General features: G+C 40.9%; 1 protein-coding gene across 20 annotated transcripts in view; it reads left to right on the forward strand.

Annotated features, from left to right (window-relative positions):
- MTMR3 (myotubularin related protein 3) overlaps nucleotides 1–17,423 on the forward strand; it is a 129,612-nt gene that overhangs the window by 77,647 nt on the left and 34,542 nt on the right. For 16 of the 20 annotated variants that reach the window (XR_011249857.1, XM_069557194.1, XM_069557187.1 and 13 more), the window contains 4 exons: nucleotides 1,556–1,645; nucleotides 2,050–2,166; nucleotides 12,769–12,851; nucleotides 14,817–14,983. Coding sequence is in view for 15 of the 20 variants with exons in the window: in XM_069557194.1 (XP_069413295.1) it covers nucleotides 1,556–1,645; nucleotides 2,050–2,166; nucleotides 12,769–12,851; nucleotides 14,817–14,983 (457 nt within the window). In the remaining 5 variants the exon portion in view is untranslated. The remainder of the gene's footprint in view (nucleotides 1–1,555; nucleotides 1,646–2,049; nucleotides 2,167–12,768; nucleotides 12,852–14,816; nucleotides 14,984–17,423) is intronic. The other 4 variants (XM_069557204.1, XM_069557207.1, XM_069557208.1 and 1 more) reach the window with 1 other exon arrangement.

Consider the following 17,423-nt stretch of genomic DNA (forward strand, 5'->3'; position numbering starts at 1 on the left):
TTGATCTGCAAAAGAAGTTGCTAGTTCAGCTTGTAACTGAAACAGTTGCACAAGTGCTTTACCTTGAGACAGCCATAATACTTCAGTGTGCAGCAGAAGGCTTTCATGTGTATTTCCTGTTTATTTTTTAATATTTTATTTTATATATTTATTGGACATGCAGCATGTGGGATCTTAGTTCCCCAACCAGGGATTGAACGCATGCTCCCTCCATTGGGAGCTTAGAGTCTCAACCACTGGACCACCAGGGAAGTCCCTGTTTCCTCTTTAAAAAAGAAAAAGACTTAAGGGTCAGAATGTAATAAAATTGATCATTTTTCTCCTACTTGTTACCAAGGACATTCAGAGTGCCACTGCTAGATTATAATAAGGGGCCAGCAGGTTTACCCACTGAAGCTCTCTGTGCTGTTTGTACAAATGTCAATGCAGAGAAAAAAGGCTATTATCACAGGCTTAGTATTTAAAAAAGTCTCAGTATTACTGTGCCTGTGATTTTAACCTTATAGAGGCCCTGAAAGGGTCTCAGAATCCGCAGATCACATTTTGAGAACCATTCTATTAGAGTGTATGCTTAAAATTGCTATTGTTCTTATAAAACTTGCTGTGTAAATAATTTCATCATAATTTACCCCTGGACTTTCCAGTAGATTCCTTTTCCCCCTGATCTTTGTATACCATACAAATTTATAATGTAAAAGACTGGTTTTATGTAAATTACGAGTAGTTCAAGTACCATTTAGATTATAATTTAATTTTTTTTGAGATTGTCTTGTGAAAGTGAAAGTGAAGTTGCTCAGTCGTGTCCGACTCTTTGTGACCCCATGGACTGTAGCCTATCAGGCTCTTCTGTCCATGGGATTTTCCAGGCAAGAGTGCTGGAGTGGATTGCCATTTCCTTCTCCAGGGGATCTTCCCAACCCAGGAATTGAACCCGGGTCTCCTGCATTGCAGGCAGACGCTTTACTGTCTGAGCCACCAGGGAAGCCCTTAATAGAAATAAATATGTAATACAAAGATTAAACTAGGGGTAGTGGTTCACACACGTTTTCAGTTTGAGGATTCAGTTTTTCAGTTTACATTGAAAAGAAAGCAGTTTTTGTTATGGAAAGTTCCCATATAACCAGAGTAGACACTGAGGTATAGTGAACTCTCACTTAAAGTTCCATGTATTAATCCCCTCATAGACAGCTGTTTCATTTATGCTCCGTTCACTTCCTTGTTACCCTTCCCCCTCCAAATGTTTTGAGTCATATTCCAGATATTGGTCATATCATTTCATTCTTAAATAATAATTCAGAATGCATCTTTTAAAAATAAAGATTATAACTTAAGAGAAAAAAGCCACTATATCTTAGTTTCTCCTAAAAGTAATATACTAACAACTTATTAGTGCTTAATAGAAATGTTCTTAACCTCTTTGACTTTCTTTGGTATTGATGTTTTTTCCATTTAGAGGCACCTGGATTTTCATTGTGATTATGCTACTAGACATGGCAGAAAAACCAAACATGGAGTAGAAGCTTTGAAATTATTTGAACATTTGGGTTTTTTCCAGGATGAAGAGACTCGGCACAGCCTTGAGTGCATCCAGGCCAATCAGATCTTTCCCAGGAAGCAGCTGATCCGGGAGGATGAGAATCTTCAGGTAATTCCAGGCCACTTTTGATTGTGAAACAAGTATGAAGCATCATAGTGACAATGTAGCAGAGCCAGTGGATTGAAGTAATGCCCTGCATGTAGGAATACATATTAGAGAAATGTAGTTTTTTCCCTAAACCACACACATGACAGAAATGTATGCTGGAAAACATCTCTTTTAGAAGGACTTTCCCACTGAGGTGTGGTCATCTGTGTCATTCCTTCTTGAGTCTTAAATGTGAATAACTAGGTTTTTGAATCTTGCAGGTGTAAACTCATCCTCTTTAGGTCCCGTACCCATTTATGTGCTGTCTTGGGTGACAGTGTTTATAGTCCATTCACCTGACCTGTGTTTAAAGGCTTTGCTTTACTACTTCAGGACTCTGAAGCGTTTCTTCTTCCACTTTGAAGGTCCCTTTTCTTGAACTTCATGGAGAAAGCACAGAGTACGTGGGCCGTGCTGAGGATGCCGTCATTGCCCTTTCTAATTACAGACTTCACATCAAGTTCAAGGAGTCTCTTGTTAATGTAAGTGCTATCAGCTGTTCTTCCACTAACGTAGATGGAGAAAGGAAGTAAAAAACCTGAAGTTTCTCACGAGAGGAGTGTTAATAGGGTTCAGCATGAAAACATTGTGTACTCTGCTTTTTTCTCAATTTAAGCACTGGGGACGCTACATTAGCAAGCAGCTCTTACGCTTGATTAAAATGGTATATGTAGTTGTCAGCTGAGGTGTCCATTGTTAGCAACACTGCATGATTTGCAGCTGGTAATGCTGTATCGTCGAGATTTGTAATGGTGCCGAAGCTGGGTGGGCTTTTATTTCTCAATTTTTAGTCGTTACCGACTGCCTCAGGTGAGAGAATTTCCTAGACCTTAATGTCAAATGCTAACAGTTCTGTCAAGAAAGTACAGTGGTGATAGCAAACATCCTTTCCCAACAACACCGGAAGATGACTGTGCACGTGGACATCACCAAAGGGTCAATACCAAAATTGAGTTGATTATATTGTTTGTAGCCGAAGATGAAGAAGCTCTGCACAGTCAACAAAAACAAGACTTGGAGCTGACTGTGGCTCAAATCATGAGCTCCTTATTGCAAAATTCAGTCTTAAACTGAAGAAAGTGGGGAAAACCACTAGGCCATTCAGGTATGCATTAAGTCACTTTAGTCATGTCTGACTCTGAGCGACCCTATGGTCTGTAGCCCACCAGACTCCTCTGTCGAGGGGATTCTCCAGGCATGACTACTAGAGTGGGTTGCCATTTCCTTCTCCAGGGCATCTTCCCAACCCAGGGATCGAACCTGCATCTTTTACTTCTCCCACATTGGCAGGCAGGTTCTTGACCACTAGCACCACCTCCTAAATCAAATCCCTTATGATTATTCAGTGCAGGGGATGAATACTATAGACAGAAGTTTATAACATTGTACAGGAGCCAGTGACCAAAACCACCCCAGAGAAAAAGAAATGTGAGGAGGAAAAGTGGTTGTCTGAAGAAGCTTTACAAATAGCTGAGGAAAGAAGAGAAGCAAAAAGCAAAGGAGAAAGGGAAAGATTTACCTAACTGAATGAAGAGTTCCAGAGAACAGCAAGGAGACACAGGACCTTCTTAAATGAACAATACAAAGAAGTAGAGGAAAACAACAGAATGGGAAAGATGCGTGATCTCTTCAGGAAGATTGGAGATATCAAGGGAACATTTCATGCGAAGATGGGCATGATAAAGGACAGAAATGGAAAGAACCTAACAGAAGCAGAAGAGATTAAGAAGATGTGGCAAGAATACACAAAAGAACTATACAAAAAAGTTCTTAATCACCCAAATGACCACAGTGGTGTGGTCACATCACCTCGAGCCAGACAACCTGGAGTGTGGAGTCAAGTGGGCCTTAGGAAGCATCGCTATGAACAAAGCTAGTGGAGGTAATGGAATTCCAGCTGAGTTGTTTAAAATCCTAAAAGTTGATGCAGTTAAAGTCCTACACGCAGTATGTCAGCAAATTTGGAAAACTCAGCAATGGCCACAGGACTGGAAAAGCTTAATTTTCATTGCAATCCCAAAGAAGGGCTATGCCAAAGAATGTTCAAACTGCCATACAGTTGTGCTCATTTCGCACGCTAGTAAGGTTATGCTCAAAATTCTTCAAGCTAGGCTTCAGTACATGAACCGAGAACTACCAGAGATACGAGTTGGGTTTAGAAAAGGCAGAGAACCGGAGGTCAGATTGTCAACATTTGTTGAATCATAGAGAAAGCAGGGCTTCCCTGGTGGCTCAGTTGGTAAAGAATCCGCCTGCAATGTGGGAGACCTGGGTTCAGTCCCTGGGTTGGGAAGATCGCCTGGAAGAGGGCATGGCAACCCACTCCAGTATTGTTGCCTGGGGAATCCCCATGGACAGAGGAACCTGGCAGGCTACAGTCCGTGGAGTCACAAAGAGTTGGATGTGACTGAGCAACTAAGTGCACAGATAAATCAAGGGAATTCTAGAAAAACATCTGCTTCATTGACTATGCTATAAAGCCTTTGACTGTGTGGATCACAACAAACTGGAAGTTTCTTAGAGATGTGAATACCAGACTACCATAACCTGTCTCCTGAGAAACCTGTTTATGGGTTAAGAAACAACAGTTAGAACCCTATATGGAACAGCTTACAGGTTCAAACTAGGGACAGGAGTATGATAAGTCTGTATATTATCACCCTGTTCATTCAGTTTGTATGCGGAGTAATCATGCGAAATGCCAAGGTGGGTGAATCACAAGCTGGAGTCAAGATCGCCAGGAGAAATGTTAACAGTCTCAGAAATGCAGATGATACACTCTAATGGCAGAAAGCGAAGAGGAACTGAAGAGCCTCTTGATGAGGGTGGAAAAGCTGGTTTAAAACTCAACATTCAGTAAGATCATGGCATCAGGTCCCATCATTTCATGGCAAACAGAAGGGGGAAAAGTGGAAACAGTGACGGATTTTATTTTCGTGGGTTCTAAAATCACTGTGGATGGTGACTGCAGCCATGAAATTAAAAGACACTTGTTCCTCGCAAGGGAATGCATGACAAACCCAAGTAGCGTATTAAAAAGTGGAAACATCGCTTTTCCAACAAAGGTCTGTCTAGTGAAAGCTGTGGCTTTTCCAGTAGTCACCTATGGATGTGAGAGTAGGACCTTAAAGAAGGCTGAGCACTGAAGAGTTGATGCTTTCAAACTGTGGTGTTGGAGAAGACTTGAGAGTCCTGTGGACTGCAAGGAGATCAAAACAGTCCATCCTAAAGGAGGCCAACCCTGACTGTTCATTGGAAGGGCTGATGCTGAAGTACTTTCGCCACCTGATGGCAAAGAGCTGACTCATTGAAAAAGACCCTGACGCTGGGAAAGATTGAAAGCAAAAGGACAAGAGGGTGGTAGAGCGCAAGATGGTTAGATAGTATCACCTACTCCATGAACATGAATTTGAGCAATCTCCAGGAGATAGAGTACACTACTATAGCGGCTCAGACGGTAAAGCGTCTGTAATGCAGGAGACCCGGGTTCGATCCCTGGGTTGGGAAGATCCCCTGGAGAAGGAAATGGCAGCCCACCCCATTATTCTTGCCTGGAAAATCCCAGGGACTGCGGAGGCTGGTAGGCTACCATCCATGGGGTCGCAAAGAGTAGAACACGACTGAGCGACTTCACAGGAGATAGTGTAGAACAGGAAAGCCTGGCTTGCTGTAGTCCATGGGGTCGCAGAGAGTTGGACCCAACTTAGCAACTGAACAGCAGCGTCAAATGATGAGATGTACTTTGAGTTCAGTGCAGGCTTCTGTTACAGAATGAAGTGACTCACGTCGTCTTAGTGGTATAAGGACAGATGTTAAATAAAATGTTTATTTGCGTAATATACTGTGTATTGCTGAAGAGAGGGAAAGCTCAACTTTTGCGTGCATTCCTTTTCAATTAAGAGGGTATTCTCAGTGAACTGGGTCTTCCAGCACTATTGCCATCCTTAGTATTTTTCAGTAAACTTGTCTTCCAGCACAGAAATGCCAAAGTTCATGTATTCTAACCAAATGAACGCTGCCTTCTTTCCTCATTGAACAGTGTTGTGGCTCTTTGCACTTTGGTTCTACCACAAAGAAGTGTACTATGACATCTTATAAAAGCTCAGGACTGTCCCTTCATTCAGATAGTGTGTTTGGGAGCTCATTTTGGGATTCTTAGAAAGTTGTCTTACTCAGCCATCCAAGTCACCCAGTTCCTTCATCATATTTTTTCCTTGTCAAGACTCGAATGGCTGACATTTTCTTTGTGGTTGGTGTTTATTGTTTTAGTGTTGATGACTGTCCTGTGCCGTTAAGCGTTTACATCCAGGAGTCACTGTGGCCTGAATTCCTTCGGGCCTGTAGATTTGGGCTAGGATCGTAGCTCTTGTCTTAGTTTTCTGTCAGCTAAAAATACACACTGGATTCACCAAGGCAAGAGGCATATTGTGCTTTCATACCATGTACCGCTGTTCAGAAGGGTCTGTTTGGAATTGAGTGGCCCTGATAAGAGGGGACAGGATGGAATCTCCTATGATATTCCAGCAACCAGACCCTACCAGCTCCTATGGAAATAATGACAGCAATATTTAGTAGAATTACCCAATTTAATTTTGTGTTTAAATGTCTAGAATTGGTGAAATTTAATTAAATTGCATGTGGAGATAACGTAGTTTTCTATCATTGCGTTTTTTCATGCAGTCCCGTCTCTCAGCTTTTTGGTTTATGGCCAGGTATTTCAGAGACTATTTTTAGATCTGTTGGGGTAGAGGATCTATTGGAGAGAAAGCATGCATTGGATCATGTCATTGACCAACCTAAAGGCCTTCAGTCTTTCTTGATTTCTTCTAAAATGAAATCACTTAACACGGTGTCACCCTAAGTGGTGTGATCCTTGGTCCTTTACAGCTTTTCTGCCTCACTCTCTCTCGCCTTCTCGCCTTTGTATTAGTAAAACCACCCTCTTTGGGCTCTCAGACACACCTTATACCTCTGAGTTTTCTCTTCTCCTACCCAAGGAACTTTTCTTCATCTGTCAAAACCCAGTTCAGGTGATAATGTTCTTCTGTGAAGCCTTTCTCGGTCCCAGCTCCCTCCCTGACAGTTTATTACCCTCTCTTCTGACCTTTTCTGTGTCTTGAACACAGTTTGACAACTTTTACCAGATATGTTGTAATTTTTTGTTTGTTCATCTTTGTATCTTTAGAATCCAGTGTGTTTACTTGTGCCATAGTATTCAGTAAATATTAAGTGAATTGAAGTTAATAATGGGTTTGAAATAGATATTAGACCATTTTAAAATTTTTTCTGGGTTTAAAGCTCATTTTAAGTCATCTTTTTCTCTAAGCCTGCATCATCTTTTTCTCCAGCAGTAGCTGTATGAGTAGGTTGTTTACTGGAATTGTTGGTCCCCGAACTGTGATTGAGATACAGTGTTTAAGAAAACTTACCCTTGTTTTTAACTTGTGACCCGTTTCTTCACCAAAGTGTTTTCCATTTAGCATGATAACCCTCTAAGGCACAGAGGCTGCCTGTCGCTTTTTTAAAAGCCCAAGGTAATGGCTCTGCACTGAAAAATGGTTGTGCAAAAGCATTTTGTAGTTGCAGTGATTTTAAATAATTCAGATTGGAAGAGACTAGGACTTCTTTGTACAAATAAGTTAATCCCATCACAGCGCCAAGCTCCTAAAACCTGTGGTCACTCCAGGAAACCATGGCTCCTCCTATTCTGGTCCTCCCTCAGCAGATGAGTATTTCAGTAAAATCTGTGATACTAAGAGACCCCTCCCCTAAAGGTTACTATATCTAAATCAAACATATCTCAACCATCAAAACTCAGATGTGTCAGTATGTATTGTGGCATGCTCCAGTTTGCATCATTTTGTATGTTTTCAAATGAACACATGTAACTCTTAAATGACTTACACCATCAAGCTTTACATAGTTGTCTGATATCATATATTCTCTTAATCTCACAGCACATTGAAATACATCATATTGTAATGCACATACATTATATCAACTTTCCAATTTCTAGGGTAAAGAACCTCCAGTATAGTTCAGTTGTAGCATTTAAGGTATGAATTGCTCCTATTCCATGCTTTTCCCAGACTGTATTTTTACATATGTATAGGTATATTTCTTTGCTCAGCCAATTTACAAACAAGTAAGTGTTCAAGTGAAGATAATGAAATTTTAAAACGATTTTTGTTGTGTAATTCAATAGACCGCCTCTCAGTCTGCTGCTTCTGAAATCCCAATAAGTAGCATGAGAATTGTAGGCGGTTGTTGCACCTGTGCTTGGGAACAAACTGGTTTTGAGTGTCAGATGCTCACCTTGCCAATCAGCAAAATGTGTCCTCTCTGCATGAGTCCCTTTCCTCATATTAGAGAAAGTTCTAGTGGTTTTGTACATGAGGACAGTTTGTGGAGTGGGGGTAAAGCCCCATAGTCCCATGAGCAGATGGAATTGTGACTTTCAAAAAATGTAAACTGAAGTTCAACCAGAAGTAAGGACCACGTTAGTACTTAAAAGGACAGTAAAATTCCATTTCTAGACTGGTCTGTTAATGCTTCTTAGGAACAAGCTGGAAGTACACCTGGAAACACCTTCCTTAGCATTTCCCACATTTTTTACATTGCTAACTGTTGTACGTTGAAAATCTTTGTTACTCTCCAAGCATCAGAAGTAGGTTATTGTTAATGATGCCCTTTGGCCTTAGCATTCATAAATCAGAGGAGGCTTCTGAAAACACATGTTGGAAGAGTACGTTGTAAATACCAGAAGTGAGCAATAAAGAATTTGAGTCTTTAACCTGTGACCATTTTCTTCTGACTGGTTTTTAAATCGTTAGAACCCAGATCATTCACGGTGTGTTATATAGATTTTAGGTTAAGACTCATTACATTATTTTTACTCTGTTACTGCCATTTTTACTTGCCATGTGTATGCAAGGTTAATACTTCCTCATTCAGTCTCTAAAAAGGGCATTTGTTATTAAAAAGTATGCATTATCCCCCTTTTAAATTCTGGTGCTTAGTAATTCACACATATACAGACCCAGAATGAACTATGGTAAATACAGTAGGAAATAACATAAAATTCCCTCTGGAATGAGTACTGCGACTCTCTTATACTTATGCATGTCTATTATGTTCTTAAACTGCCTCTGTCCTGCTCTTTTGGATTGATGCTCTCATGAGTTTTGGTGTATGTAAGGTAACTTTTGACCTTTAGAGGAATTGATTAACAGCACTGGAGTGTGTTTGATGTATTTTAAGCATGAGTTTGGTGGGTTTTATAAGGAGAAAAGCACTGTAATGGGAGAGAGAATTGCCTGGCGGGAAGGCGGCAGAGAAGAAAGGAGCAAAATGAGGACGCGCTGGTGCAAAGCACTGAACCATTGGGTTAGGGAGGACATGACTGTGACTTCAGAGTTCTTAGAATTGCCTCTAGAGAATCTTGGTTGGTTTACATTCTGTTTTCCGCTTAAGATCCCTGGTGAAGAGCCTGCTTAATAGTGAAAGAAAAACTGAAGTAGTGCTCACACAGAAGGGAAGGGCGTCCTAGAGGAAGAACGGAGCACCATGTATGTTGTTGGCAGGGCCCTGAGCTGGAAGGCAGCCATGGATTCTGGTCCTGACTCTGCCAGCAGCTTTAGTGAAGTGTCTTAACCTCACCGAGCTGTAAAATGGCCTGCCTCATGAACCTGTATCTCTTTGCTGTTGGGTCTGTCTAGTGACAGAAATGGTAGGGATCCTCCTCATATGTGATGAAAGCTGAGAAACCTGAATCAGTGGTCTTGCCTTTAAAGAAGTAGAGAAGCTTATTTTATATTTTGGTTGGCTGGATGAAGAGGAAAAGCTAGCTAGCTTTCACCTTTTTCAAAGGGAAGGGAAGGCAATCTCGAGGGTGGGGTGGGTGCATTGAAGAGTAACATTGAAATGAAAGGGGAAGAAAAAAGGGAGCTGTTCATCTGATACAAAAGCGAGTGTTTCTCTTTTATGCCCTTGTTCTTGCTGCACATTAAACTTCCTTGCATGTGATAATCTGCACGATTATTAAAATCTGTTTTCTCTATCTATGACTTGAATACACATGGTTGTTGTGATTTGGTAGGATCGGTATACTAGCAACCAGTATTTCTATCCTTCTTTCTTAAGTTTGCAGTTTTAAAGTACGTGAAACATTGCACACTGGGAGCATGTGGGCAGCGAGTGCTCTGCATGCTCTGGGGTGTTGCGTCTTTGTATTTTAGAAGTCTGAACCTAGGCTCTTGGGCTCTAGTCCAAATAGGAGGGATGTAAAACTTTTATTTTTTGTAGCAAAATAGCACAGGCTGGTCCATTCCCTCCAGCATCTGGTAATAATGTTAGTAGGTTTTCAGGTTTTCTAGTTATAAGGTAGGGTGTTGGAGGGGACATGGAACAGGTGATTGCTGTGAGAGCCTGTGGATTTGTAAAGCTCACTCTCACTCCACCCGAGGCTCTTCCCATTCCCTCTGCCCGGGCCTTCCTAAGCTGGGACCACCAGAAAGCAAAGGCTGGTGGCATATGGGAAGGTTAGAGGATTGTCCAAGGAAGTTGGTAAGCAGGCAGAATTTTGGTTGATAAAATTTTTAAAAATTGAAATTAGAACTCAAGCCTCTGAACTGCCGGTCTGGCATCTCTTTTCCTTTTTGTTTTTAGGGGAATATTGGGGGAGAACGGGGACTGTAGGTTTAAAAAACAAAAAACATAACATGAGTGTCCCAGAATACACAGAGGACTGGCCTGAGGGAAGGTCAGTGTCCGCTTCTGATCTCTCAATCTCCTGTTAGGCCTTCACAGTTCATCCCTACTGAGATGTTGTTGTTGTTCCTTCTTAGATGTACAGGTCTTGAAGGAATTTTTAACTGCATCAGCTCTGCTTTCTCACAGTACCTTGGGGTAGAGGACCTAAAAACAGAGGGCCAAAGGTCCTTTTTCTTTCTCTGAACACAGGCAGGAATTCTTAGTCTTTCTCTTACTTCTGGTCCTATTATAAAGGAATTTTGTAGATAAATCTAGAAGGCTCTACTCTGAAGTAGAACTCTCAGCCATAACCTGAGTAACAGTATTTTGTTTTCTTTTTTTGAATCCCTGCCCCAGTTTCTTTTTGTTTGTCCGACGTGTCCATCATACAGGCTTCTTTCCACATCTTTGTTCTGAGAGTTCCCAGCTGACTTTGGTGACCACACAGTGTGGCAGGGTTTGCCCGAAGCCTGTTTCTGAAACGGGCTCAGCTAGCAGCGCTCTCTTGTTTCTTTCTATGCTGGAGGAGACTGCCTCCTCCTCATGTAAAACACGAAATGCTGGAATGCTCCTTGCAGCTCCCAGAGCCACATTTTGATTGGGCTTGATACAGCGTAAAAAGATCCTTTTTCAACAAGTGAGAGCATCCACTACAATTTTTACCAGGTTCTCTTTAAAAGTTTTGGGAATTGGAAATTTTTGAGGTCAGGCGGTTGTCAGGAAAAGTTGAGGGACAGAAGGAGGGTTCTGACACCAGCTTGAGGACTTATCACCCTCTTCAGATGCTTTCCCTCCTGTCTGCCTCCCTTCTCTGATCCCCCTCCACTGTCATGCTGATCTTGTTTCAGTATCAGATGACCAGATTGGCAGAGAGAGAACCATCCCAGCTTACTCATACCTTGAGCCCTACTTGGCAAACAGGGCTCCTCAGCTTGTCTGTTGAAACACATTAAACCTAGCCGATGAGGCCACTGTTGAGAGGGTAACAGGCAGGAAGGCCAAGGGTCTCCAAATGGAGGAAATAGCCTGCAAGTGTCAGACATTTTTATCTCCCTTAAGCAGCATGAAGAAACAAACTAGCGATATTTTTTTTCCTTCTCTATACAAATTTAAAAAGAGGTTTCTCTTATAATTCTGTGTTGCCATAATGATACCTGGTTTCACTTAAAGTTAACCATTTCCTTTTTCTTATAAAAATGTTTATCTTAAGCTATGCTAATGTACTATACATTTACCCCAAACTCTGTCTTCAAGTCGGTTCCACCTTTTGGGCTCAGAACCTCCTTGATAAACCAGTATGTTATACTCTGATATAATCTATAATCTATAATCTATATAAGACACTATTTACATAATGCTCTGCCCTTCAAAATTCAAGTTAATCCTTTTATGGCCCAAGATAAACCATTTAGAACCAAGATTATCCCAAAATACATCTTATGGGTGACGGGCCTGGTGCCATTCTAAGTTTTGAGACATTCCTTCCTTTCATTAACAGACTGCTGGTGACTATATAACATCCAGCTAAAGACTAGCAGGGAGATACTCTTTCTGCCCCCTTCTGATGCCTATGTCAAAAGCTTTCTTTATCTCCTTTATACTTTAATAAAACTTTATTACACAAAAGCTCTGAGTGATCAAGCCTCATCTCTGGCCCCAGATTAAATTCTCCTCCGGGGGCCAAAAATCCCGGCGTCATAATTCAACAACAACCTTTCACTGTGAGAGCTGTCCCTCCTCTTCTGCTGAGCAGAGCGCCTGCCCAGCAGCTCCGTCTGCTGTCTTGGGCTTTCTGTGCTACCGCAGGCAGTTCAGACCTCCAGTCTTTTTCACGTTGCTGCTTTGCTGACACAAAGGCCCAGGCCCACCTTGTCGTTGGGATAGGCGACAAGTATAGTCCCACTCGTATCTTGATCTGCAGTTCTTTTTTGTCAACAGGACAGGATTAACTGTTCTGGTTCCCTTCAGCTTCTGTGTCACTGCAAATCACAGCTAGCTCTAGCATCATAAAGTGGTGCTTTGAGAGAGAAGATTGTACGTTTGTTGCCGGAGAGATGACACGTTTCTGTATTTCCTTGTCCTTCGAGATGCGGTGCCTCCTCTTTGTTTGTTGTCCTTGTGCTGTGACGTGACTTGAGGGCATTGACTAGAGGCCGAGGAAGGGAAGCCCGGGTCACCCAGTAGATCACTTGAGTGCTGTGGAGTCACAGGAGTATGCAGTTCTGTGCTGCTTTCTCCTGTAGAGCTTTCTAATCACTCTTGCTGGACACTTTGCAGAACTGCAGGGGCAGTGCCTTTTTGACTAAGGGAACTTCATCTTTTTTTAATTGCAGATTCCATTGCAGCTTATAGAAAGTGTTGAATGCCGAGATATATTTCAGCTTCATTTGACTTGCAAAGACTGCAAAGTTATCAGGTATGTGACATGTTTATGCTGTTGTTTAGTGTGGAAAATATTTTTTAAAGGGTGGATTCATGATTTGATAACAAAAACTGCTTTTGAGGGTCAGCCTAGTAAGGAACATTTTTCTGAGTAGTTAGTCCCTGAAATATTTTGTCTTCAGGCTACTTTGTTACTGGAAAGATATGTTTTCTTTTTTATTTGGATATAACTGTAAATTTGCAAAATAAGTACAAAGATAAAAATTATAAAGAGCACTAGTACTGTTAACACTTTGCCCCATTTGTGTTATTTTGTGTGTGAGAAATTCTTGTTCTGAACAATTTGAAAGTAAGGTATGTAATCATGGCTCTTTGCCCCAAAATACTGTAGTGTGCTTTCTTAAGAATAGGGGTATTTTGTTACATAACCACAATATCATTATCAGCTTCAGTTTTACACTCGTAATGATTTTATCCAGTCTGCTACACATGTTCTAATTCTGTCAGTTGACCAAATAATGCCCTTTATAGCATTGCCCCTACCTCATTCAGAGCAAGATTCAGTCAAGGGCACATACTGTATTTAGTTGCCATGATTCTGTAGCTTTCTTCAATCTAGAATGTTTTGCATCACCTTTCTTTATCTTTTTGACATTAGCACTTTGAAGAAAACAATCTTTTATTATAATAGAATGCTGCTTTTCTGTCCAGTGTTTCCTTAGGAATAAATTGAGGTTGTACATTTTCAGCTGGAATACTGTACACGTGAGGTTGTGTCCTCTTCAGGCTATTGTATTACAGCTGGAGGCAAACAGTGCCCACCTGTTCCTTACTAGTGATGTTAGTTTTGATCGCTCTTTCAAGGAATCACCCGTTTTCTGTGTAATTTCTGTATTTTCTCCGTTGCAACTGGTAGCAGTTTGGGAGGCACTTTAAGACTCTACGGATGTCCTGCTGCTCGTCAAATTTCTTCAGTGTTGGCTTCATCGTTACAATGGTTGAAAAGGGATGACTGAAATGCATTTTAAATTTAGTAGCTCTCCCAGTTTTTAGCTCCCCCAGTTTGTTTTATTTTTATGACCTATTCTAGAGTTCCAGTAAACATTGTGTGGCCATGTTGATAAGTCACACTAGTTGGGATGAGAGAGAGGTTTAAATGACCTCCTTGTTTGTTTGTTTTTTCCAATTTTTATTGGAGTATAGTTGATTCCTCCTTGGTTTTAAGGTAAATATTTAGGTTGCTTTTTAGCCATTGAGATTTGGCTTGCTTTTGATAGATACTGGTTATAACTTACAGTTTAAAAAGCTTGTGTATTAATTACTCAGTTTTAAATACTGCATTTGAAAATATTAAGTATTTTTTACAGTTTTAATTATTTTAAATTATTTTAATCTCCTAGTTATATATATGCACTGAAATTGCACTTGATAATAGAATTGTTTTGGTCTCTACATGGTCACAGCTGAGAGTTTCAGTGTAATGTATCTGATTTTCAATCGGAAGTTGCTGATTTATTTTAATTGCTAAGTAGATTACTTTTGAAATTATTCCCTAATTGGCTAAAAGTAATACTGTGAACTGTTTCTGAGTTTGGCGTGATATGTCGTAACAAAACAAAAACGGAACATCTTTCTTGAGAGGGACAACCATAAAGCTTTGGTGGGAGAAGTGGAATGAAACCCCATTCCTGGGAGAGGGACTGCTATTTTACTTCAATAATTTTCACTAATCAGTCTCAGAAGAGATTTTATTCGTCTTAAAAAAAAAAGTTTTTCCACATGTCTAGCTTTCTTCTTGACATTTTGCATCATTGACTAAAATTTGTTGAATGTGTGTTTTCAAATTATAAATCATAAACATTAGACCACCTCTATACTAATGATTTTTAACTGTAATTATTGTTTCACTGTGAGTAGGCACTCTTGAGATGGTGGCTTCCCTTAGATTTCATTGTCAGCTGTCTTCTGATCACATTTGTGCTTGTTTGGCTTTACAAAGGTGTCAGTTCTCAACCTTTGAGCAGTGTCAAGAGTGGCTTAAGAGACTGAACAATGCAATCCGACCACCTGCTAAAATAGAAGACCTCTTCTCGTTTGCATACCATGCTTGGTGCATGGAGGTCTACGCCAGTGAAAAAGAGCAACACGGAGACCTGTGCAGGCCAGGTAGGCCTTCCTAAATGTGCAAATGGTGGCTTTACTGAATTACTGCTTGAGACACCCTTACAGGAAATGAGACTCCTAAAATTGATGTATTTATTAATCAGTGTACTTTTCACGGTGCACCTAGCATGTGCTCATCATTTTTCTAAGCTCATTATAAGGTGTTTTCTACTTTTCACGGGTAAGAATTGACGTCCCAATTTACTGAGACTAAAAATACTGAGGGTATGGGTGTTACGGAAACCCGCTGGAAGGGAGCCATGAGTGTTGTTTGTGAAGACTTCATGTTAGAAGTGGCGTTTGAGTAGGCTTTGAAGATTGGAAAGCTGTTACTGATGATAGAATGGGGAAAAGGATTTTAGAGCAAGTAGCATTAACAAAGGTGGAGGTGTGAGGTAAGGCCACAGAATAATGGATTACAAAGTGACCTTTTGCTGTCTTTGAATTTTCAAGTCCTAGATAACCTTTTGTAGGTAATCTAGGAGTCTGGGTTCCAGACTTCCTGACTCCTTATGAAATCTTTGTCATACTCACCGTGTTTCTCTCTCAAAAATGGCTCTGACCAAGTTCATGTCATTTCTCTGTGTAATTTTCTATAAATTGTGTGTTGCCATAAATAGAAGTTTGCTGATCTACCACTGAGTCTTAAAAGATATGTTCAGCTTGAAAACAATGACTTGAATTGCTAAGCTATGAAACGATGTGAGCTTCCTTCTAATCCAGTTTACTTTAGAGATTTTTTTTTCCTTTAAACCTTAATTTTCAATCCTGAACCTTCAGTCTTAACACTCCTGCTCTGGGTTGTGTTAAACATGGGAGGCTAATCTAACAAGGCTTGTATCCTTTTGTGTCCTGGCTCATTTACTGGTCAAAGCTTTTGGTTCATATGTTTAATTAAATCATAGCAAACAGATATGTTTAAAGGTTCTTTATACTTTTGTTTGACCCTCATGACCTTGTCAAACGGTCAGAGTAGCCTGGTGTTTCTGTTTTGGGAGCCAGAGAAATGAAGACTCAGAGGCAAAGCCTGGTGCACAGTCCCACTCAGTGAAACTATGAGCCATGCCTTGTAGGGCCACCCAAGACGAATGGGTCATGATGGAGAGTTCTGACAAAACGTGGTCTACGGAGAAGGGAATGGCAAACCACTTTGGTATTCTTGCCTTGAGAACCTCATGAACAGTATGAAAAAGGAAAAAGATGTGATACTGAAAGATGAACTCCCTGGGTTGGTAGGTGCCTGATATGCTCCTGGAGAAGAGTGGAGAAATAGTTCCAGAAAGAATGAAGAGGCTGAGCCAAAGTGAAAACAACGCCTAATTGTGGATGTGGCTGGTGATGGAAGTAAAGTCTGATGCTATGAAGAACTGTACTACATAGGAACCTGGAATGTCAGGTCCATGAATCAAGATAAATTGGAAGTGGTCAGACAGGAGATGGCAATAGTGAACATCGACATTTCAGGATTCAGTGAACTAAAGTGGACTGGAATGGGTGAATTTAATTCAGATGACCATTATATGTACTACTGTGGACAAGAATCCCTTAGAAGAAATGGAGCAATCCTCATAGTCAACAGAGTCTCAAATGCAGTACTTGGGTGCAATCTCAAAACGACAGAATCTCTGTTTTCAAGGCAAACCATTGAATATCACAGTAATCCAAGTCTGTGCCCCAACCACTAATGCCAAAGAAGCTAAAGGTGAATGGTTCTATGAAGACCTAAAAGACCTTCTACAACTAACACCAAAAAGAGATGTTCTTTTCATCAAAGGGGACTGAAATGCAAAAGTAGGAAGTCAGGACCTACCTGGAGTAACAGGCAAGTTTGGCCTTGAGGTACAAAATGAAGCAGGTAAAAGGCTAACAGCTTTGCCAAGAGAACGCACTGGTCATAGCAAACACCTTCTTCCAACAACACAAGAGACTGTGCATGGCCATCACCAGATGGGCAACACCGAAAGCAGATGGATTCTGTTCTTTGCAGCCAAAGATGGAGAAGCCCTGTACAGTCAGCAAAAACAAGACCAGAGCTGACTGTGGCTCAGACCATGAATCCTTATTGCCAAATTCAGACTGAAATTGGAGAAAGTAGGAAAAACCACTAGACCATTCAGGTATGACCTAAATCAGATCCCCTATGATTACACAGTGGAAGTGAGAAATAGATTCAGGGATTAGATGTGATAGACAGAATGCCTGAAGAACTGTGGACAGAGGTTCCTAACATTGTATAGGAGGCCAGGATCAAAACCATCCCCAAGAAACAGAAATGCAAACAGGCAAAATGGCTGTCTGGGGAGGTCTTACAAATCGCTGAGAAAAGAAGAGAAGCAAGAGGCAAAGAAGAAAAGGAAAGATAGATCCATCTGAATGTAGAGTTCGAAGGAGTAGCAAGGAGAAAGATAAGAAAGCCTTCTTAAGTGATCAGTGCAAAGAAATA

The sequence above is a fragment of the Ovis canadensis genome, chromosome 17, assembly GCF_042477335.2.
Source record: "Ovis canadensis isolate MfBH-ARS-UI-01 breed Bighorn chromosome 17, ARS-UI_OviCan_v2, whole genome shotgun sequence".
Lineage (NCBI taxonomy): Eukaryota > Metazoa > Chordata > Mammalia > Artiodactyla > Bovidae > Ovis > Ovis canadensis.